The 24263-nt window shown below is 39.7% G+C and overlaps 1 protein-coding gene across 2 annotated transcripts in view; it reads right to left on the reverse strand.

Annotated features, from left to right (window-relative positions):
• MEIOB (meiosis specific with OB-fold) overlaps positions 1 to 20944 on the reverse strand; it is a 40644-nt gene extending 19700 nt beyond the window's left edge. The window contains exons 1-6 of one of the 2 annotated variants that reach the window (XM_053927877.2): positions 20246 to 20942; positions 13628 to 13701; positions 11532 to 11589; positions 5186 to 5317; positions 2941 to 3013; positions 961 to 1156 (exon numbers count right to left, since the gene is read on the reverse strand). In XM_053927877.2, coding sequence (XP_053783852.1) covers positions 961 to 1156; positions 2941 to 3013; positions 5186 to 5317; positions 11532 to 11589; positions 13628 to 13693 — 525 coding nt within the window. In that variant the 5' untranslated portion in view covers positions 13694 to 13701; positions 20246 to 20942. Of the gene's footprint in view, positions 1 to 960; positions 1157 to 2940; positions 3014 to 5185; positions 5318 to 11531; positions 11590 to 13627; positions 13702 to 20245 lie in introns of both variants that reach the window. The other variant, XM_053927881.2, reaches the window with a different exon arrangement.
• Between the last annotated feature and the right edge of the window lie 3319 nt (positions 20945 to 24263).

The raw sequence follows: 24263 nt of genomic DNA on the forward strand, positions 1-24263 counted from the left end.
TTTTTGTCTTTTGACTACCACCATTTCATACATTGAGGAACTGGTCTTGCCCCTTTAATTTTCTTTGTGTACTTTATTTTGTGAAACTTTAATTTTGAGGTCCACATCTTAGTACCTACCGAGTGGCTCTAGTCTGTCCAATGGAGTTCAAAACTTGGGGCAATAATTAAGTAAGAGGGAGATGCTGCTGCAACAAATGGCGAAACGCCCCCAGAGCTGCATGGAGTGTCATCCTTCCCTAGTTTTCACCACAGGAGGCTGTGCAGAAGGTCGTCGGGCCCCTTCTACAGTACAGTGGGTATCCTCACTCCCTCCCCCAGCTCAGGACCACTCTGAGAACAGGCACAGAATCGACTCCTTGATTTACACAGCTTATACCCCTTTAAGTAACTTCATGGAAATATTCAAGTCAATGAATTTACCCTTTCTACTTTCATCTTTGTTTTTTTCCTTTTTCCTTTTTTTCCTAAAGATTTTATTTACTTATTTTTAGAGAGAGGAGAGGGAGGGAGAATGAGAGGGAAAGAAACATCAGTGTGTGGTTGCCTTCCACACTCCCCCACTGGGGACCAGGCCTACAACCCAGGCATGTGCCCTGACTGGGAATCAAACCTGCAACCCTTTGGTTTGCAGGCTGGCACTCAATCCATTGAGCCACACCAGCCAGGGCTCCATTTGCATCTTTGTTTAACCAAAGTATGAAAAGCTCTCATATAGTCAGTGGATCATTTATGAATGTGTGTTGATTTTAACATTTGAATACAATTTTATTTTGCTACTCATTTACAAATAAAATGCTTTCCCATTAATGAGAAGGGATACCATTTTCTTAATTCAACTGACTACGGATCAAGATACAAAGGAATATTTACTCCAGCTGGTTACTGCTTTCCAAACACAAATTAAGTGATAGAACTTCACCACCAAACTGAACTTTGCTTTGCTGAGGTTTTGACTTACCGACCTCACGGCTGCAAGCACATTAATAATTCTCCCATCAAGACTGTGTCCATTTGCAACAATATCACCCAATGAATAATAATCCCGAGACTCTTTAACAGGTAAGTGTATCAAAGAAAGTAACTTGGTGTCCACTTCGTAACTGGAACAAACTTTTACTGTTGAGTGATCTTCACTGAGCAATAGTTTACAGTCACTAAATTGCAAAAACACACACAAAAAGTTAATATCAAATGACTTTTCAATAGAAAAATACTTCTAGGTTCACAGTTAAACTATTTTTATTGTAATTTAGATGATTTAAGAAAATTTTTTAAGAAAAATTTTTAAATTTACTCTTAGAAACATTGAAAAATAGAGTAAAATATTTTTTGTCTAAAATACATTTTCATTAAGAAAATGCTTTGAGGCCCAATTTGTGCCTGAGGGCTAAGCATACTAGTTGTGTAACCTTACTCAAGACTCCGAGCTTTGGTTCCCTTCCCTGTGAAATAAAGGAGTAAAAGGACTCTAGACCACGTTTGTTATCTCTATAAAGGTGCAGCTTGATATGGGGATCTCTATAACGCTGACCACCCTGCGAACAGGCTTGAAATCAGGGACTGTGCTCACTTACTCCTGCGATGCTGTGTAGGAATAGATGCACAATATTAACCACTGAACTTGAATTGAGGCACTGTTCCCCCTCCAGCCAATCAACTCCCAAGTCCCCTTCATGGGATTGCTTTCAAGTCCTCTAATGCAGGCCCTCCTCTGCCTCCTCCTCCTACTACTACTTTAGGTATTTATATCACTTCTCACCCCAAATATTGCCCTGTCTCCTCCTACAGTATCCTCCTAAGGTAACCAAAGTGATCTTCCTAACCCCCCAATATGAGTATATTATTTTCCAACTCAAAGACCTTAGAGGCTAGCCATCACCAAAGAATGAAGTTGGTACAATGGGCAAAACCCTCTCTGGAATGTTTCCACTTCTCTCTTAAGCTTTTCCTCCTGCTGCTCCCCTGCCCTGGCCCTACATCAGCCATATCAGACTACTAGCTATGAAATTGACATTTTTAGACAAAAAGAAATAGTCAAACATCATCAGCTTAATGTGGTTCAACCTACTATTTACTGTTCTGGAAAAGGCCAGGAGGTTTCATGTTTGTCCCCCTTTCAAGAATGCCCTTCCCTCTACTCATTCGTCCAGTCATTCATTCATTCCATAAATATATACTGAGAGCCTATTCTATTGAATAACTCAGTTCTAGGAATTGGGGACACAGTGTTGAAGAAGACAGATAAGACCTTGCATCTCACGGAGTTCACACGTGTGAGGAGACAAGACAATTAATAGAATAATCTCAGATAGTAATTGGGGTTGCGATGATAAGAAACAGCACATGGCGAAGTCCTAGTAATTAAGTGTAAGGTCTACTACAGACTTAGTAGATGGGAAAGGTTTAAAGAGGCCACATTCAAGCTGACACTTCAAGGAGGAGAAGGAGCAAATGAGTCAGGCTGAGACTGGCATGCAGCTTCCCCACCTCCACCCCCCATGTACCCTTACAGGCTGCTCCTGAGAGCTCCCTTCAACAAATCATTTGCACAAAAATCCTCCTCCAGGCTCTGCTTCCAGAGAACCTGAACTAAGGTGGTAAGGCATATAAGTAGGGTTACAGCTTGATATGAAAATATACATATGTGAATTTCAAGATTCATCTTTTCTTCTCATTGTTCAGTTTTAATGTGACTACAGTCAAATTTTTATAAATTTAAGAATGACAATCAAAGGACTAAAAACAAAGCCATATTTCATATGATCCTAAATCAAAATAAATTATCTCATAATAAAAAAATGTGAGGAAGAATTAAAGTCCTAATTTTCAAATTGAAGTATATATCTTTTGTAAGTTCTTTGCTAATTTGACACACAAAAGCTTATTATTAATGATCATTTTAGCACAAAGCTTGTTGATCTCTGTGCTAGATATTTACCTAGGAGTTGCAGGGCTGAATTTTTCTTCTCTTTCTAATTCCTTTCTTTGGATCAGGGGATTTTCAATTGTCACTAAAACAGAGGGAAAAGTGTGATGCTATTACAAAAAAGTAATAGGATAAATAAATGTTATTTCTAATTCTGCACTGGCGTCATATATCCCTCCCACTCATTTTCTTGTGTCACTATGTGAAACAGAATCCTGGAGTATGACCATCAACTTGATCCCTGATGACATTTTTGTTTTTTGCTTTGTGTTAAAATCCCAACATATGACCCACCTTAACACTATTTTATTGATTAGTTACCCTGAATATTTCATTTGAGTACAAGATGCCCATCTATATTTGATTTGATTACATGCCCTTTTATAAACACTTAATTGATCTTCACCCAATTCGCAGCTGCCCTCGGAAGTAATAGTAGTGGGGCAGAAAGTAATGCAAAATCTGGGTCCTGACTGGAGTTCCGGAACTTAATAAGCTTATGAGTTAACATTTCAGGGTTTCCATTTCCTTATGGCCTATGTTAGACCTTTTTGTGCTCTATTTTGCTAATTATTCACACAATCATTCCCTTTTTACAAAAGAAAAATTGAAGCTCACAGAGGTTAAACAACTTTCTTGAGATTTTATAGCTAGAAAGTTGTAGAGATAGAACTGTTCTGATTTAAAATTCTGTAATCTTTTTACTCTACCACACTAATGTCCTATTTAGATCTATAATCATCAACTTTATGCTTTTAAAGTCCCTTATCCTATTCATCCTCACAACCACCATCAACATATAACGTATTTTAATACCGAAATATACCTTTAGCTCTATACAACTAATGTTCTGCATTTATCCGAGGAATGTTTCTAACTGTACTGGGCCCTGTGAAGTCTGCAAAGTTTTCTGCCTTCAAGTCCATATGTTCAATTACTTTATTATTCAGTTGGAGAGATACTAATATAACTGTGAAAATTACTAATACAAGGCAATAAATGATTCGGTGCTAAATAACTGGTATGGGTAATAGCTTGCTTCATACTGAGGTACTGGAGAAGAGTAGTTTAATGACCAGTATTACTCTTTACCTTCTTTTTTCTACCACGCTAGGAAGCTGGTATATGTGCTTCCTGTTCCTGGCATGAGGCTAGATATGTCATCTATTGAGTGACTAAGTTCTATACTTTTTAAAAATAAATGTCCTTATATTCTTATTAATTTATTTTTAGAGGGGAAAGGAGAGAGAAAAAAAGGGAGAGGAACATCGATGCCCCATTGGGGACCTGGCCCACAACTCAGGCATGTGCCAACTGGGAATGGAATCTGTGACCTTTCGGTTCACAGGCTGGCACCAACCCACTGAGCCACACCAGCCAGGGCTGAGTCCTGTACTTTATACCAGACACACTCTCTCACTTCACATTCACTAGAGTCTATCGTGAATTAATTTGTAGGGTAGTAATTTGTAGTTGAGGCCAAAGGAGATTAAGAAACTTTCTCAAAGGCCCCTTGTGAAATAAATGTTGGAACTAGGATCTATCTGCTTTCGAAATCCTTGTTCTTTTTGTTACACTGCTCTGTACTTCAGAGGGAGGTTGGGGTGGGGAGAGAATGCAGAAGATTTGGTATTTTAGACCAAAAGTAGAGTTTCTTAAAATCCATTAAAATTCAAATATCAGCTTTTATCAAAATCTACTTAGCAGCCCTATTATGTTACATGATTATAGCAACAACAGAGATTGATATTAACTGAAATACGAAATAAACCAAAGATATAAAGCTACCTAGTAAAAATATGTGACCGTCATGTTGTATGTTTCAAGTACTAATGCTGAATGCCTTGTATTATGCTATTAAATTTTGACTTTTTCCTGATAAGGTTCTTGAGAATTGTGCCTTACAGTAAGTCCCCTCATCCATGGTTTCACTTTCCACAGTTTCAGTCCAAAAATATTAAATGAAAAGTTCCAGAAATAAATTTATGTAATTATTCTGCTTTATTAGTTATTGTTGATCCCTTACTATGCCTAATTTACAAATTAAATTTTATAGAAAGAAGACACTGTATGTATAAATATGGTCTGGTAGTATCTGCAGTTTCAGGCATCCATCCACTGTGGGTCTTGGAACGTCTCCCCTGTGTATAAGGGGGGACTACTGCATTGCATTTTGACTGCTTCGATGTAGTCACCACAAGCGTACCAAAGGAATACTACTATAATAACAACAGTTGAAGAATCAGTGCCAACTTACCACACTCGCCAACCCGAAAGCTGTCAGAAAGTGATCTGATATAGTCTTTGTTGCCCCATGATGTTGCATTTACAAAATGGGTCGGTGAGTCCCGAATGGTGAAACTGAAAGTGTACCTTTCTGATCCAATATCTAAGGGAAAACCAATGCTTTTATTTTTCAAGTGAAGTGTCTTATTATACTTCTGAACAATATTATTATGATAGTAAAAATATTCAAAAACATGGTATAAAATATTATTTCAGATAAAAGTTCTGTAATAATTTATGCTTGCTTTTATGGATTTCAAAGCTGACAAAGTAGATAACCACCTGATTACTACCTCCTGTGTCCCCTTTCCCCAGTTACCTGTATATTTGGAAGAAAATGGCGTATAGGCTTGAACCATCCAGATATTAGCATAGAGTCTCCATTTCTTTCTTACTGTTACTGTCTAAGCCTAAGTCTAGTTCAGACCTAAATTATTTGAAAACAAATAAGCATGTGCTACTAAATAACACCACTAGAGGTCAGCAAGTACATTTTTTCCCAATAAAATTTCTTTAAGGTTTTGCTACTTAAAAAAGTAACCCAGGTACTTCCAGTCAAGATGGCAGCATAGGTAAACACAGCTGGCCTCCTCACAACACTATGTCAAAATTACAACTAAAATGCAGAACAACCATCACTCAGAGTGGTCAGAAATCCAGTTGAATTGAAGTCGAACAATTATGGAATTAAAGAAACCACATCCATCCAGATTGGCAGGAGGGGTGTAGATGTGGAACAGGCTGCTCCCACATCCACGTGTGGTGGATAAAAATTTGGGAGGGATATCTCATGAGCAAGGAGTCCCAGTCCCACATCAGGACCCCAGCCCAGGGTTCCAGTGCCAGGAAAACAAGCCTCCATAACTTCTGGCTGCAAAAACCAATGTTGGTGGAAGAAACTTTGGAGTGACAAGCAGTTCCTCATAAAGAATCTACACAAGGACTTAATCAGACTCATTCACTTTGAGCTTCAGCACCAGGATAGCAGCTTGAAAGGCACCAGTAGCATATAGGGAGAAACTGAAGTATCTAGCATCAAGGTGAGAGCAAGGGGACAGCTTTCTCCCAGACATAAAGGTGGGCAGAGGCGATTGTCCTTTTTCTAAACCCTCCCACCACAGAGCCACAGTGCCTGCAGGCTGGTGCCAATCTGAGACTCCATTAACCTGGTTAACACTGTTTGCCCCACCTTGGAGATCCGAGAGAATCTGTCCCACCCAACTTATAGGCCTACCCAAGCTGTTTTTTCATATGAATGGCAGGTCTTCTCTCATGTATCACAACTTCCTAAATCCTATAAAACAAGCAACAGCTGGCCTCAGTGAGCCCCCAGCCCCTGTACCTTTTGCTAAGTGGCCCCATGCATGGCACTAACAGCAGCCAGCCTAGATTTACAGCATGGCTTCCTCTGGGAATCTCCAAGCCCAGCATGAGGAGCAGCCATCTCAGGTTGCTTTACAGCTCAGGCAGGGTGCCCTGAGCAAAACACAGGTGGGGGCTGACCTTGGCCTACACCACCTGGGCAACCCCAGAGCCTGTAGACAGTTACAGACCACATTGGAGCACCACCACCCTGCCTCTGGACAGCTGATCCTCCACGGAAGGTGGAGGTTGGTGGTCCATAGTCATAGCCAGTCCATGCAGCTGACTGGCCTGGATATATCCCTCCCATTGATCTGCCAGCAGTAATGAAGGTTCAACTACAAGAGGAGGGTGTACTAAGCCCACACAAAGAGCACACCTCAAGTACCCAGCTTGGGTGATAGGGAAGGCTATGCCACTTGACCCTCTAGGACACCCACTACATTAGGCCACACTACAAGGACATGGAGTCAATGCAGCTCTACCTAATACATAGAAACAAACACAGGGAGGCTGCCAATAGAGGAGACAAAGAAACAGCTCAAATGAAAGAACAGATTAAAACTCTAGAAAAAGAACTAAATAACATGAAGATAAGCAATTTCTCAGATGCAGAGTTCAAAACACTGGTTATAAGATGCTCAAGGAACTTAATGAGGATTTCAACAGCATAAAAAAAGATCCAATCAGAAATGAAGGATACAATAATAAAAATAAAGAGCAATTTACAGGGAATCAATAGCAGAGTAGATGAAGCCAACAATCAAATCAATGATTTGGAACATAAGGAAGCAAAAAACCAAAAAACAAAACACACACACACACCCAAAAAACCAATCAGAACTCTAAGAAGAAAAAAGAGTCCAAAAAAATGAGAACAGTGTAAGCAGCCTTTGGGACAACTTCAAGGGATCCAACATTTGCATCATAGGGGGGCCAGAGGTAGAAGAGAAAATAAGAAATTGGAAATCTATTTGAAAAAATAGAAAGAAAACTTCCCTAATTTGTTGAAGGAAATAGACATGCAAGTCCAGGAAGCACTGAGTCCCCCCAAAAAATAGATGCAAAGAGGCCCACTCCAAGACACATCATAATTAAAATGCCAAAGGTTAAAGATGAAGAGACAATCTTAAAAGAGAAAAGAAGTTAGTTACCTACAGGGGAATTCCCATAAGACTGTCAGCTGATTTCTCAAAAGAAACTTTGCAAACTAGAAGGGATTGGCAAGAAATTTTTAAAGGCAAGATTGCTCTACCCAGTAAAGATATTTAGAATCAAAGGGCAGATAAGGAGCTTCCCAGAAAAGAAAAAAACTAAAGGACTTCATAATCCAAACCACTATTATATGAGATGTTAAAGGGACTTAAGAAAAAAATCAAAACTATGAACAATAAAATGACAATAAATACATATCTATCAACAATTGAGTCTAAAAACCAAACTAAGCAAACAAGAAGAGCAGAGACAGAATCATGGATACAGAGAGCGTTTTGATGGTTGCCAGATGGGAGGGGTGTGGAAGAATGGGTGAAGAGATGAGGGGATTAAGAAGTACAAATAGGCAATTACAGAATAGCCATGGGGATTTAAAATATAGCATAGGAAATGGAGTAGCCAAAGAACCTATGCATGACCCATGGACATGAACAATGGTGTAGGGATTGCCTGATGGAGTGGGGGGTGCTGGGTGGAGGAAAGCAAATGGGGGGACATCGGGACAACTGTAATAGTATAATCAATAAAATACAATTTTAAAAAAGTAACACAGCTTAACATACCTACATAAATTATAGATATCTACCAAACTATAATTAGTGTTTTTAGGGCAGGGACTGGGATGGGAAGAGTTGGGTGTTAAATGAAGGATTTTACTTTTCAACTCTAGACCTTCTGTACTGCTTGAATTTTTAATGAAAATATACTAATTATATTTTATATGTATATGTGTGATTTTTTTTAAAAACCAAGAAGCACATTTTCTCCAAAAAAGGAATGCTGTACATATAATAATAAAAAGTAGTCAAACACTACAGAAGTGGTTCTCTACTCTCACAGTCTGATAGGTGAAAATGTTCTCTCGTTGTAATTTTAGCTAATATTTAATTTTTTTCTAATTCGTGTATTTTTTAATTTTATTCTTGTTTGTTCTATTACAGTTGTCCCAATTTTTTCCCTTTTGCCCTCCTCCATCGCACCCCATCCCCACTCCTACAGTCCATCCCGTCCCACTGTCCATGTCCATAGGTTCATACATGTTCTTTGACTACTCCCTTCCCCTTCTTTCCACCATTCCCCACTGCCCCCTTTCCTCCAGCAGTTGTTAGTCTGTTCCTTGTTTCCATGTCTCTGGTTCTGTTTTGCTCATTAGTTTATTTTGTTCATTAGATTCCTTTTATAAGTAGTATCATATGGTATTTGTCTTTTACCACCTGGCTTATTTCACTTAGCATAATAGTCTCCAGTTCCATCCATGCTGTCGCAAAAGGTAGGAATTCTTTCTTCTTTCTTTCTGCTGCATAATATTCCATTATGTAAATGTACCACGGTTTTTTAATCCATTCATCTACTGATGGGCACATACCCTGTTTCCAGCACTTGGCTATTGTAAATAGTGCTGCTATGAACATCAGGGTGCATAGGTTCTTTTGAATTGGTGTTTCGGGATTCTTAGGGTATATTCCCAGCAGTGGAATTGCTGCATAATAAGGCAAGTAATAAGGCAAGTAATTGCTGCATAATAACTTCCATTTTTAATATTTTGAGGAAATTCCATATTGTTTTCCACAGTGGCTGTACCAGTCTGCATTCCCAGTAGTAAGTTTCCCTTTTCTCCACAAGTGCCAGCACTTGTTTTGTGATTTATTAATGATGGCCATTCTGACAGGTGCGAGATGATATCTCATTGTGGTTTGAATTTGGATCTCTCTTATGGCTAGTGATGTTGAGCATTTTTTCATATGTCTATTGGCCATCTGTATGTCTTCCTTGGAGAAGTGTCTATTCAGATCCTCTGCTCAATTTTTGATTGGATTATTTGTCTTCCTGGTGTTGAGTAGTGTGAGTCCTTTATATATTTTGGACATTAAACCCTTGTCCTATGTATCTTTATTCTCCTATACAGTCAGTTCCCATTCATTTTGATGGTTTCTTTAGCTTTTTAATTTGATGTAGTCCTATTTGTTTATTTTTTCCTTTATTTCCCTTGCCCTAGGAGATATATCGTAAAAATATTGCTACATGGGATATCTGAAATTTTACTGCCTGTTTTCCTCTAGGACTTTTATGGTGTCATGGCCTATATTTAAGTCTTTCATCCATTTTGAGTTTATTCAGGTGCATGGTGGAAGTTGGTGGTCTAGTTTCATTGTTTTTTGCACGTACCATTACAGTTCTCCTGGCATTATTTATTGAAGAGACTATTTTTACTCCATTATATGTTCATGCCCCCTTTGTCAATATTAACTGACCATAGAGACATGGGTTTATATCTGGGCTCTCCATTCTGTTCCATGATCTATGTGTCTCTTCTCGTGCCCGTATCAGCCGGTTTGATTACAGTGGACTTGTAGTATCGTTTGATATCAGGTATTGTGATCCCTCCAACTTTGTTCTTCTTTCTCAAGGTTGCTGTGGCTATTCAGGGTCTTTTTTGGTTAATTCATGTATTTTAAGTTACCCTCCTTTTAGAGTTTATAAGACAGACATACTGACTTCCTCAAATTATTCAAATGGTACTCCTGATCTAATTAATTATAATGAAGTAAAGTGAAGACAAACAAGTTTGGGTGGGAGATGACATCTTTGTTATTTATCTCAAAAAATAACAGAATATTACATGAAACAAAAATAAAAATAAAGGTACCTGTAACTATACCATGAGTCAAATAATACAGTCACAATTACTCAGATGATTCAAGCAAAATTAATGTTTTCTTCTGCCAAAATTATTAGATGGCTAACTAGAGCTCTCAATCCCTCAAGATGTATAAAAGCACTCATACTGTAACCTTTAATAAACACCTTTGACACTTTTAAAGCTAAAAGCAGTGAGTTGCTGGATTTGACATTCTATCTTTGCGTGTTAACTACAATAGTTTGAAGGTGAGTTGATTTTGAAAATTCAATTTTTGTCTTGGATTATGTTTTCATAGTCCCAAAACTCCTGCACTGTTCAAGCAACTCAATAAGAACCACTAAAGCCAAAATTAACTGTATTTTCCACAGAAGAAAGATGAATTTTTTTTACTGAATTGTCTGGTTGTTTGAGTAAATATGTAGATACTGTTGACAGAGCTCTTTCCCTCAACACTACCATGACATATCCCTGCTCGAAAACCTTCCTCCTTTGCTCTTTCTGTCTTATTTGAGTTTTACCTGTGTACCTGCATCTCTTAGGTTGAAAGTGACAGTTAACGTGGAGTTCTTATTACAGGTCATTTCATTCTCACACAACTTCTATTTATCCTGATTTCACAGCTGTACATAGGACAGATTTCAGATCACTCAGTGACTAAGTGAGGACAATTTCATATCACTTAGTGACTGAGTGAGCTCAGTCAATCCTGCTCTAAGTCCATACGCTCATACACTATGATATCTGAAGATGACATGGGACTACATACAGTTGCCCTCTGCTATCTTTATGCAGGGCTTACACAGTAGAAGTACTTAATAAATACACATTAATGAGTTAACAAGTTAAACTAGCTATTTTGGCATTGCACACACAAGCCTTTAAAATTGTTTGAGAAACATCAGATAAAATCAATAAAAATGATTTTCATGTCCTTACACATATAGCCTTAAATTGAGTACTTTACCATACAATAGAGAACACGGCCATTGCTCTTCAGGAGTTAAACAGGCATGAGAAATTTAATCACTTAAATATATTTTTTTGTAGTCACAAGCCACATGTGATGAAAAATGAAGCAAAGAATTAAACACAACTCAGCTTTTTCTGTCTGGAAAGCCTTTGACATCTGTTTTCCCAATAACTATACCGATTATTTTCTGAAAAAACAAAAAGGTTATAGAAGATATATTAAACACAGATGTAGGTGATAAATTTAATTTCATGAACTTGTCCCTTTATATTTTACTGGCTCTAACAAACATTTTTGACAAGGCACCACTTAAATGTATTTATTCCAGAAAAACATCTAAAATAACTGCATAAATCATCAATTCCATGAAGAATAGTACAAAGTAATAGAAACTGCTATTACAAATATAATCATTTAATGCTTTGTATGTTTTTACTTTATTTTCTTTTTTAAAAAGATTTTACTTACTTATTTTTTGAGAGAGAGGAAGGGAAGGAGAAAGAGAGAGAGAAATATCAATGTGTGGTTGCCTCTCACATGCCCCCTACTGGAGATCTGGCCCGAAACCCAGGCATGTGCCCTGACTGAGAATCGAACTGCAACCCTTTGGTTCACAGCCCACACTCAATCCACTGAGCTACACCAGCCCGGGATCTACTTTATTTTCAATCATTAGATAAAGCACAGTAACTGCCCTATTATATCAATCCTCACTGAATTTATTCAAAGCACATGTATAATGCAATTTAATTTGCCATGGTTTTCAAAGCTTTCTTTTATATAGAGTTTTCTAACAATCCACATAAAATTGCTTAGCTTTTAATCCAAACATGCTGGACAGTAATATAAATTAAATTGCAAAGAACTTGTATATTACTTCTAATAAATTTAAGCTCTAAAGTCCTAGATCTTAAACTTTAAAGATATTAACATCTCAGATTTTTAATGTTCTCTTTAGTGCCTACCAAATAAAAATTAAATGTTAAAAAGTGCTTTGAGAAGTAAAAATAATTACCTTTTTCTGAAAGGATAAACCTAAATTTATTAATCTAGCAACCGATTTAACCTTAAAATAATCTATTATATTTAAAATACATTCAAGTTTCTCAGATTGCTATATCCTAGCTGAGCTATTAGCTGGTGTTACTACATTTAGACCAGGGGTGTCAAACTCATTTTCACCTGGGGCCACATCAGCCTCCGCAGCTGTCTTCAAAGGGCCAAAATAGTTTTGGGACTGTATAAATGTAACTGCTCCTTAACTGTTAAGGAATTGAAATTACATTCAGCCCTTTGAAGGCAACTGCGAGGCTGCTGTGGCCCCCAGTGAAAAAGTTTGACATGCCTGAATGAGACTCAGTGTTATTATTTCTTAAATTCCATATGCTCACAGATCTCACTGAATTTTGTTGGGAAACACAACTAATGAAAGTATTGAGTAAAACTTTCTTACTGGAGGCAATCAACAAATAGTTTACTATTCAAGGAAAACTATAACAGCAATAATTATTTTTCACAGTAATAAATCTTTAATCACAAACTATTGTAGTTAAATGTAAATTTATCCTATTTTAAGAAATCTGATTTGCAAATGCCAAATCTAAACAGCTGATTGCTCTGAAGCAGAAAAGGTAAGGGACTGTAACTGCTTTACAATAAGTACTTCACCTTATAAGATGATTCTATCTAGATTTCTTTTAAATAAATAAATATGGGTCTTGTTATATTTGAAATGACTGAATTCCCCCAAAACCCTTCCCCTTAAAATGAATTTTCACATGATCATTTCAGGAGTACACCTGTTCTATACCTTTGCGTCATAAAAGCAGCATATTCACAAGTATTCAAGCCTGTAACCTCAATAATTTGATTAGAGAATAGATACTGAACAAAAACATTTTAACTTTACAATGATAAATTTGAGTGGTTATTAAATATTTAATTAAAATAATACAAATAAACTTTGGATCAGTTTGAACAATCACTAGTCATATCTACAATCTCCTCCTCTGTAGAGAAAAGAAAGACTAATTTTCATTTAGCTGGCATAAATACAAAGACATTCAGGGGTACTTAATATAAAATAATTATACAAATGCCATGAGTACCTACATACTTTTCAGTTATAAAGGCTTGTGTCAAAAGAATCAATGTTGATGTAACATAATATTACCACATAAAATTTCATTATAGAACAACCAAACCACTACATCGTCGAAGCGTACCAGATTTGCCATATTTGGATGCAGATCTGAAAGTGCAGTGAAGTTCTTCGATGCAAAGTTTGCCATTCTTTTAACTGCATTTTAGAAAATACAATTTAGATGCATAAGTTAAATAAATGAAATAAACCATAAAAATTACAAGATTAAAAAAAAATTTTTTACAAAAGCACCGGAGAGTTTACTGATTCTTTAGGAAAGGTTTTATTATAACTGTGAAATATAAGTTAATACAGGTTCCACCTGCAAAAAACATGTTTCAAACATCCTTTAATAGTTTTGAATGATATAGGTTAGTTTCAATTTTAAATTCACTTTCCAAAATGCATATAATTTATAATTTTTGAGCACCCTGCAAATGGAGAGTTTCAGATGAGAGATGATTCAATGGGATATTTGTGGATTTAAATATTGAGGGGGAAAAGCCATCTTTTAAAAATATTGCAAAATTCTGTTGTAAATACCTCAAATCATGCATTTGGTTACACTGTGTGTGGGGATAGGTAGTAACTCTAACCTCACCTCTAGATGGTACGCTCCATAACGTCAGAGGTGGCATCTAACGTACTTTTTAAAAGATTTTATTTATTTATTTTCAGAGAAAGGGGGAGGAAGGGGGAAAGAGGGGGAGAGAAACATCGATGTGTGAGAGAAACATCAATTGGTTGCCTCTCGCATGCCCCCAACTGACCTGGCCTGCAACTCAGGCATGTGCCCTGACAGAGTATCGAACCTGTGGCCCCGTGATTCAGTACTCAATCCACTGAGCCACACCAGTCAGGGCCTGGCATATTTTTTATGTGTGTATTTCAATGCTACCTTGTGCATTAAAAACACTCGATAAATATCAAATGAATGAAATGGTGGCTTGTCCCTCGTTATTATCACTATAAAAGGTTTTAGTGTAGTAACAATTGTCAACTACACCGAACTAGCACATTTACTCAACTTCACTGCCTGATACAACACATGGGCTCTTTAACTGTGCATGCCCTCACTTACGGCTTCACTTTCAGGACATGCCCATACACATGAGTTTCAGGGAGCCTGTGAAGTTAGTCAAATATGATTTTGAATTCCAGTGCCCGTAGTTTGTAGTCAAGTGTTTTGATATTACTGAGCTTTAATATCCTCATCCCTAAAATGTGGATTATATCTACCCTACATGTTTAGTGTGAGAATTTGAAATAATGTACATGAGGTGCCTAGAAGTTCACAGACTCTCAACAGATAAGAACACTGCTTTTCATTCTTACCCAATGTAACAATTTCTGTATTCAAGGCCTTTGGTGCTAGCAAAAACAACTGAAAACTAAGCAGTGTCAAGTTTCCCACTCATTCTTAGGCCTGGTTGGATCTGGCTCACTGTGCAATTTCAGTCTGTGAAATACTTGCAAATCTTGACAGATTCATGCATTCATCCATCTACTCAACGAGCATTTACTGAGAGTCTGTGAAGTTCCAGACACTTGAAATTGGAGAGGATGAACTATTCAGTGACTGGATTATATGTAAATATTACCCACCTACATACTAAATTGAGTTTTCCAAATCTTTACCCCTTAATATTACTTAGTGGATTGGTCACTGACTTATGTGATATCCCATGAACTCTTTGAAGTTCCTCCAATTTCTACTTTATTCAAAATATGTGGTGATACACTCTAGTGTCTGTCTACAGAAAAAAAACAACTTGCTTCTCTAAGTGGACATTTTGAGAAATACAAAGATAACATCAAGTAAAGAACTCACTATGGTAATCCAGAAATTACACCATTTATCAGCAACTACTGTCCCTTCTATTGGGTTAGCCAAAAAATCTGTTTACCTTTTTTCCATAAAAAAGACACATTTTTCATTTTCACCAATAACTTCATTGATTTGAATGGTTTGAGTATGTCGGCTATCTCCCGATATCAGCATCTAAAGGGTAGAGGCCAGGGGTGCTGCTAAACATCTTCCAATGCATAAGACAGCCCCACAGAAAAGAATTATTTTGTCAAAATGTCAATAGTACCAAGAAATTTCACAAACCAGTTTTGACACATTCAATCAGCCACAGCACTTTCTCCATACACTACACAAATCTCGTTTTCCATTTCAGTTGCATTTTTAGCTCTTTTGAAATAACAAAGCACAATATGCTGAAAATGTTGCATATTTTCTTCCATCTTCAATATTAAAATGGCTGCACAAAAATTCACCAATTTTGATACGTTTTTTAAAAATGCACACTGATATGACAGCTGTCACAATACAATGTAACAAAATTGTTTCAAATGAAGTTAAAGACAACCAAGAAGTACTAGAGTGATCGGATGGAAAAAACTAAACCAACTTTTTGGCCAACCCAATACTTTCTAATATACTTTCTAATATATTTTAAATGTCTCCTTTTCTCTATCTCCAATGCCATCTCCTTAGCCCAAAACTCAGTCATTCCTCACCTAGAGTACTGCGATCACCTGGTTTATACCTGTTTTATTCAATCAACACGTGTGGGTTGAGTGTCTGATGTGTATGAGGCCTTGAGTCAGGACAGAATAGGGCTGGGGTTGGTCTGGGATTGATCTTCCACCCAGGAGCCTCAGAGAGGAGCAACGAAAGCAATGAAAACTGAGGGCCAGATGCGGGACCAGATGTGTACAGCCTAAAAGCCACTGATCCAGTTCCTTGACAAGGGTGGAGGGAAAGAGGAGTGTTGTTAGAACTAGTCCAGTTAAAGTAACATGATATCCCATGGTGGTGGCAATGTCACAGGCAATACTTTCTGGAGTGCCTGCTATGAGGCTGGCCCTACATTACAGACACTAGATACACTGTGATGATCTCTGACAGTCCCCACCCCCGGCTCTCCCAAATTCTCCTCCCTGAGCTCTAAGCCCTCCTACTTTTTTAAAAGTATATTTTATGGGTTATGCTATTACAGTTGTACCAATTTTTCCCCTTTGCCCCACTCAACCTGGTACCCTCCTTGCCTCCAGCAATCCCCTCCTTAATTCATGTACATGGGTCGTGCATATAAATTCTTTCGCTTCTCCATTTCCTATACTATTCTTAACATCCCCTTGTCTGTTTCGTACCTACCAATTATGTCTCTTAATCCCTGTACCTTTCCCCCGCTCCCCTTCCCCGCTGATAACCCTCTATGTGATCTCCAGTCTATGATTCTGTTCCTGTTCTAGTTGTTTGCTTAGTTTGTTTTTCTTGTTTTTGTTTTTGCTTTAGATTCAGTTGGTGATACTTGTGAGTTTGTTGTCATTTTACTGTTCATAGTTCTAATCTTCTTTTTCTTAAATAAGTCCCTTTAATATTTCATTTAATAAGGGCTTGGTGATGATGAATTCCTTTAGCTTTACCTTATCTGAGAAGCAGTTTATCTTCCCTTCCATTCTAAATGATAGCTTTGCTGGATAGAGCAATCTTGGTTGTAGGTCCTTGCTTTTCATGACTTTGAATACTTCTTGCCAGTCCCTTCTTGCCTGTAAGGTTTCTTTTGAGAAATCAGCTGATAGTCTTATGGGAACTCCATTGTAGGTAACTGTCTCCTTTTCTCTTGTTGCTTTTAAGATTCTCTCCTTATCTTTAATTTTGGGTAACGTCATTATTATGTGCTTTGGTGTGTGCTTCCTTGGGTCCAACGTATTTGGGACTCTCTGAGCTTCCTGGGTTTACATGTCTATTTCCTTCTCCAGATTGGAAAAGTTTTTCTTCATTATTTTTCCAAATAATACATTTGGAAAAATGTATTTATGGTTTGCATACATTCTAGGATTGTGTGTGTCCTTTAAATGGACTCTCCTAGAGACTGGCAGTTTCTTTTGCCACCCCAACCCCCACTGGTTTTTACAGCCAGAAGTTATGAGGCTTTATTTTCCCAGCTTTGAAACCCTGATCTGTGTGGTCTGGCCTGGGGCTGGGATCACTCATTCCCCAGGGGTCCCTCCTGGTTTTTATCTGCCACACATGAATATGGGACCGCTCATTCTGCTGGCCACCGCCACTCTGTGTCCTCTTTGGCCAGGCTCCCCATCTCTGCCACTCCTACTCATCTGGATGAATAATTCTTCATTAAATCCTTGGTTGTCGGACTTCCATACAGTTTGATTTTCTGGTAGATCTGGTTGTTTTTTGTCTTGAGGTTAGTTGAGCTCCTTCTAATGGTTGTGTGAGGAGACGAAGTGTGTCTCCTTCTTGGACCTATACCTCCATCTTGGCTGGAAGTGAGCCCTCCTTCTACTTTTTGAAAGGTGACCTCCTGTCTCAACCAGAGCCCAGTCTGTCCTGGTCCATTCCTCCCATGATCTTCCAGGTCCCTTATTTTAGGTTTTATGAGGGTGCGGCAGGGCCAGACCTCTTATGCTCTTCCTTGCTGGAGCTCTCCTCCACAGGAGAAAGCTGTATGGCTTAGTTTTTACTCCCGCTGGTGTTCTGCCACAGGATAAGGGGACTCCAAACCCACAGGAGGAAGGGACACTCTTAACTACTGACTCTGAGAAGTCTCTGGCCCACATGTCAGCCAAGGTTGTAGGTCAGACCCTTAGAACAAAGCCCATCAACTTTTCGGTTTTGAGATCATGGTGTCAAATTCTGAGCGGGCCAGAGTTAGTCAGTGTGAGGCCTTGGCCTAGGAAGGAGGAGTTGTGAGCAGAGACATAGACAGGAGACTTAACATAAATGTTGCTGACTTTTTCTTCTAGGGCCAGGAAGGGTTGTATGTGTTTGTGCCTCCTCTGTGTGCTTTTCATTCCTGTCAATGCAACAATTATTCATGGAGGCCTGTGTGCCAAGTACTATGCTGGTGCCCCAGACTCTCCCAACAGAAAATTCCATTACCAGCTACCCTGTCATCATTGACACTCCCTTTCCTTGACTGCCCAGATCCAGAAACAATCCTCACCAAGTCCTGCTAATTTTCCCTCCTAATTATCTCTTGAATCTGACCATCTCCCCCCACCTCCCAAGTCCCTACTACTCCCTGATTCTACTTTTGCTTCCTCCATCTCTTCTCCACAACAGAGAACTCTTTAAAACCTTAGATCGTCTTTCCCTTGCTTAAAACTATTCCCAAATGCACACTGAATTAAATCCAAACTCCTTGCTACTCCTTGTAATGCCCAGCTGATCTGCCCTCTGCCCATCTCTTCCTCATTTACTATCACCTTCCGGTGGAAAACCACTCTCCAGTCACCCTGGCTGCTCTCCTTTCCTCAAATATGACCAGGAGCCTTGGCATAGGCAATTCCCTCTCCCTTGAGCACCCTACTCAACCTCGCCCTTAGATCTTCCCAAGGCAGGCTCCTTGGCATCCTTTGGGTCTCAAAGAGAAGCCTTTCCTACCACCCTACCTCAAGTATTCCCCAGGCTCTATTTCCCCTCTCAGCATTTCTAATTCATAATTGTTGCTTGTGTACTACTGCCTATCTTTTTCCCTTATTGGAAGGTCGGTTCCATGATGACAGAGCTGAGTCTTACCTCGTCTCCTAACTATGTCCTGCAGTGCCTAGTTTGGTGCCTTGTGCATAGTAGCTGCCAGTTATTGTCAATTAGTAGCTGCCAGTTATCGTTGACAAAATTAATGAATGAGTCCTAAAATCAATCTAATTTGTAATTTGAGAATATTGCTATAATTAGCTTTTTAGGTAGAATTTTAGTCAACAGCTAATCTTACATGTATATCAAGTATTTAAATTATGGAAACAAGTACGATTTACATCTTGCTATTCTAGCCAAGCGGAGCTTCTAAAGAGCTCAGTGATGCTGTTCCTGTAACTTCCTATTTTATCCCGTAGTCTGGTGGGGAGTTCAGCTACTGCGCAGAAGTCCTCTTTATAGGGTCATTTCTGAACATGGAAATCTCCCCAAACTCTCATCATGAAACACAAATTTAGTGACAAACTGGTAAAATTGAAAATTCTCTCTCATAGAGGGGAACAATTTTATTCAACTCTCTCTATAAATCCAATTCAAAAAGGTTACTTTTGCTCCTGCTGCTTCAAGAGACAGGAAAAGAAAACTGCGCGACTAGAGCTGCAGCCCGAAACTACAGCCCCTTAAAGCCCCGCAGCGACAGGCGGCACCCGCGCGCTCAGTGTTGGAGGGTGTGGCTTGCTCATTCCCACCCGGTGCCACCCCGGACCAGGCGCGACGGGAGCTGCCGCCGACGCGGGGTTCTCCGGGGGCGGGAGCGGGAGCGTCCGGGGCGGGGAAACTGCTCTGCGGGCCTCACACCGCGGACGCGCGGCCGCACTCACCGGTCAGCCGCCCAGAACGTCCGGCCCGAGAGTCCGCCCTACCGCCAGCGTCCCAGCACCTGGAACGCGTGTGCGACGCGTGTGTTCTGCACCGACGACACAGACGCGAGTGTCGGCGCGTGTCGTTCCACGCGCACCGCCGCGTTCCACGGACGCTGTCCCTCCGCTCGGACCCGGAGGTGAGAGATCGCCGTCCGTCGGCCTCACAGACGCAGCGCCCCACACACCCCAACCCGCCCGCTTCCGACAGTGCGGGGCCACCGGAGAGCCCCCCGCCCGCCACCGCCCCGACGGGGCCGCCACGCCCTCAGGAGCGGCCGGGAGCCCCCTCACCCGCCCTGCGCCGCCCGCCGCCTCAGGCCCTCACCTCAGCGGTCCGCGCCGCCGCTCCCGGCCTCTCGGCACTCCGCCAAGGCTGCGGGCGGCTGGCTAGCCACGCCCGTGGCCTCGCGTGCCAGGCCCGAGGACCGGTCGGCAGCTCCTCCACAGAAGGCTCCACCCGCAGCCCCGCCACTCGACGACCGAGGACCACTCGGCTGGGCCCCCACTGGAACGTTAGCGCTGGCCCCGCCCCTCGCACCCGCCTCCGGCTCCGCCCACATCCAGGCTCAGTGCAGGCCCCGCCCCTCGGACTGGGCCCTGATCCCGCCCCCCCAGCCCTGGCTCCGCCCTCTTCTCACCCACCACGACCCCGTTCCCTCCGGCTGTTCCATGGGCCGCCCGTCCCAGTGGTGAAAAGGAGAGACTGGGAGAGTAGGTGTGCGTAGTTCCCATTTCTTTCCTTCTCGAGCGTGTCCTCCAGACTGGAAGGCTGTATGGGGTGCTGAGAGCCAGTGGCCCAGTAAGATGTTAATGTTATAGGTCCTTTTTGCTGAAACACATCAGGAGGTGTTATACTACAGGAAGTATAGCAGCTGAACACACACACAAATGCGTGCAGGTGAAACCCGGGAAATCTGGACAAGGCGGTGGGCTGTGTCACCTCAGTCACCCAGTTGTGATCTTGCAAAATGTTCCGATGGGGAAAAGTAGGTCAAATGTATCAGGGATCTCTCTGAATTCTTTCTTATACTGCATGTGACTCTGTAATTATCTCAATTAAAAGAAGAAAGTGCACAGGATGAGGACTGCTGATTTGGTTTTAGAAAGGGGCAGGTGCTGTATGTAAACCCTGGTGACTTGCTGGCGGAGTGTCAGGGAAGGCCAGGCTACTAGACCAATAAGACATTTTCCTGATGATACCATTTATATCATTTCAGATATAAATATAGACTGCACATCTAATTAGATGTGCTAACTATTGGACTTAGGTGAACCTGACAATACATTTGCCAGCTCTTCATTTTTAAAAAATTACAGTTGATATACAATATTAAATTACTTTTAGATGTACAACATAGTGATTAGACATTCATATACCTTACAAAGTGATCACCCTGCTAAGTCTAGTACTCATCTGACACTATACATAGTTATTACAATATCATTGACTATATTCCCATGCTCCTGTGACTGTTTACACTCCTGTTTTTGTAACTGGCAATTTGTACATCTTAATACCTCCCCATTCTAACTCACCTCTCAACCCCCTCCCACCTGGCAATCATCAAAATATTCTCTATATCTGAGTTTGTTTCTGTTTTGTTTGTTTATTTTGTTTTTAGATTCCACATATAAGTGAAATCGTATGGTATTTGTCTTTCTCTGTATGACTTAGTTTAGCATAATACCCTCTAGGTTCATCTATGTTGTCACAACTGGCAAGAGCTCTTCATTTTTTTTTAAATCCTCACCTGAGGATATTTTATTGACTTTAGAGAGAGCAGAAGGGAGAGAGAGAAACAACTGGTTGCCTCCCACACATGCCCCAACCTGGGATCAGACCTGCAATCGAGATATGTGTGCCCTGACCAGGAATCAAACTCCCAGCCTTTTGGTGGGTACGGGTTGAAGCTCCAATCAACTGAGCCACCTGGCCAGGGTAGCTCTTCCTGTTTTTAATCATTACTATTTGGACATCTTTTTGATCTAATAACTTATAAACTAATTCCTGTTAATAGAGTATTACTCAGGGGCAAATAAGATCCAATAACTAAATGCATGAAATTTATCGCCAGCTGTCCATCCATTTAAATAATTTAAATAATTATTTAAATTATTGAGCTTCTAATACTACTCAATCACAAAAAAACAAACAATCCAATCAAATAGAAATGGGCAGAGGCTATGAAAATATATTTCTTCAAAGAAGACATAAGATGGCCAACAGACGTGAAAAGATGCTCAACATCGCTATTCATCAAGGAAATGCAAATCAAAACCACAACGAGGTACCACCTCATTCCTGTCAAAATGGCTACTATGAAAAAGTCAACAAAGTGTTGGCAAGGATGTGGAAAAAAAAGAATGCTTTGCACTGTTGGTGGGACTGCAAATCAGCGCAGCCACTGTGGAAAACAGTGTGGGGATTCCTCCAGAAACTAACAATAGAGCTGCCATATGACCCAGCATGTCTGGGTATTTCTCTGAAGAAGACAAAAACACTAATCTAAATGGATAAAGATGTGGTATATATACAATGGAAGATTATTCAGCAATAAAAAAGAACGAAATCTTGCCATTTGTGAAAACATGGATGGACCTAGGGGGTATTATGCGAAGTGAAATAAGTCAGACAGAGAAAGACAAATACCATATGATTTAACTTTTATGTGAAATCTAAAATAAATCCCAGCAAGTGAACAAACAAAACAAAACAAAACCACTCATAGAAATAGACATCAAACTGGTGGTTTCCAGATAGGAGGAGGTGGAGGGGGTGGGGGAAACGGGTGAAGGAATATGGTCAATAGTATTGTGATGTTCGCATGGTGACAGGTGATAACCAGATGTAATGCGTTGATCACATTGTAGGGTATATAAATGAGGAACCACTATAGTGTACTCCCGAAACTCATGCAATATTGTATGCCAACTATATTTAAGTGTTTTAAATAATAAATAAAAATAAATTATTGAGCTTTTCCCTTAAAAAGAAAAGATAACATTGGTACTTATTATATAGCCATATATTACAAAAGAAAAATACATCTGAGGCAAGTTTTATGTTATTATCAAAACATGGTTTTTATTTTTCCTCATTTGTTACTTTTTCATTTCCCAAATAATAATGGAAAGCAAAATAACGTATCTGCATTTCTACCATTTCAAATTTAATAGGGAAAGCTTTAAAATTATTTCCATATCCCCTTCAAGTACTTGTGTTTAAAAACAACCAGCATTTTAAATCAATTTTAAAGACAAAAAATGAAGGTATAAAAATAGTTTACATGCATTTTTCACTGAGCTTCAGTGGGGGGATATAATCTTAAATTTTTGTTTGTATTTTTTCATATTTTAGTAATTCTTGCTGAAAGCCGTCTTAAGATTGAACAAGCACAGTCAGCCTTGCCAGGACGTAACAGGTTTTCCATAAGACATGTTGCTTTGAAACACTGCCCTAAAAGAGTGGGATTGTTGATAGGAACATGGAGGTCGGAACCCCCTTACTGTGTAAAGAATTCTTTTGTTTCATTATTTATAATAATTCTGTGAGCTTGTTTTGTTCTTAACAGTAGAATTGACTTGTCAGCACATGCTGGGTGAATGTGAACGGAAACAAGGACAAGGAATGCCCAGCCTCGATACTTGATGTAGAAGTCAAGGGTGAGTGAACAAAGGTCAGAGCTGAAATAGCTTGTGTGTCTGGCTAAAGAAATACTATGAGGCTATACCTGTCACCTCCCTGGAGCATGCCAGCTGTCAAGCCATCTGGGAAGCATGTCACAAAAGGGTGACAGGGAAAATATATAGTAAGCAACTTCACACTTACTAATCAGTAGGAAAAATTTACAATTCTATTAATGAATTATATGACCACTTTTTATTTGACAATAAAACAACTTTTCTAAAGTTGCTCCTGTTATTACAATATTCCTACCAGGAGCTGAAACACCTCCCCACTCCTCTGTTAGTGAAGAACCAGCCAACATTTAAATACACTGTAGGCCCTGGCCAGGTAGCTCACTTGGTTGGAGCATTGTTCTGATTCGCCAAGGTTGTGGGTTCTATCTCTGGTCAGGGCACATACAAGAAGCAACCAATAAATACACAAATAAGTGGAAAAACAAATCAATCTTTCTCTCTCCCCCTCCCTCTTCTCCTCTCTCTCTAAAATCAAAAAGTTTAAAAAAATTTTAATAAGTAAATAAAATGTAGGCATGCTAACTTTTACAGATACCCGTGTGAAAGTTTGCAAAACTATGTCTGGAGAAAAGGAGTAAGGTAACCTGTGAGTAGGGTTGAAAGAACTAGACGTGGAGATTGGGTTTATGTGCTAATCAAAG

This window comes from Desmodus rotundus, chromosome 1 (assembly GCF_022682495.2).
Source record: "Desmodus rotundus isolate HL8 chromosome 1, HLdesRot8A.1, whole genome shotgun sequence".
In the NCBI taxonomy this organism is placed as follows: domain Eukaryota; kingdom Metazoa; phylum Chordata; class Mammalia; order Chiroptera; family Phyllostomidae; genus Desmodus; species Desmodus rotundus.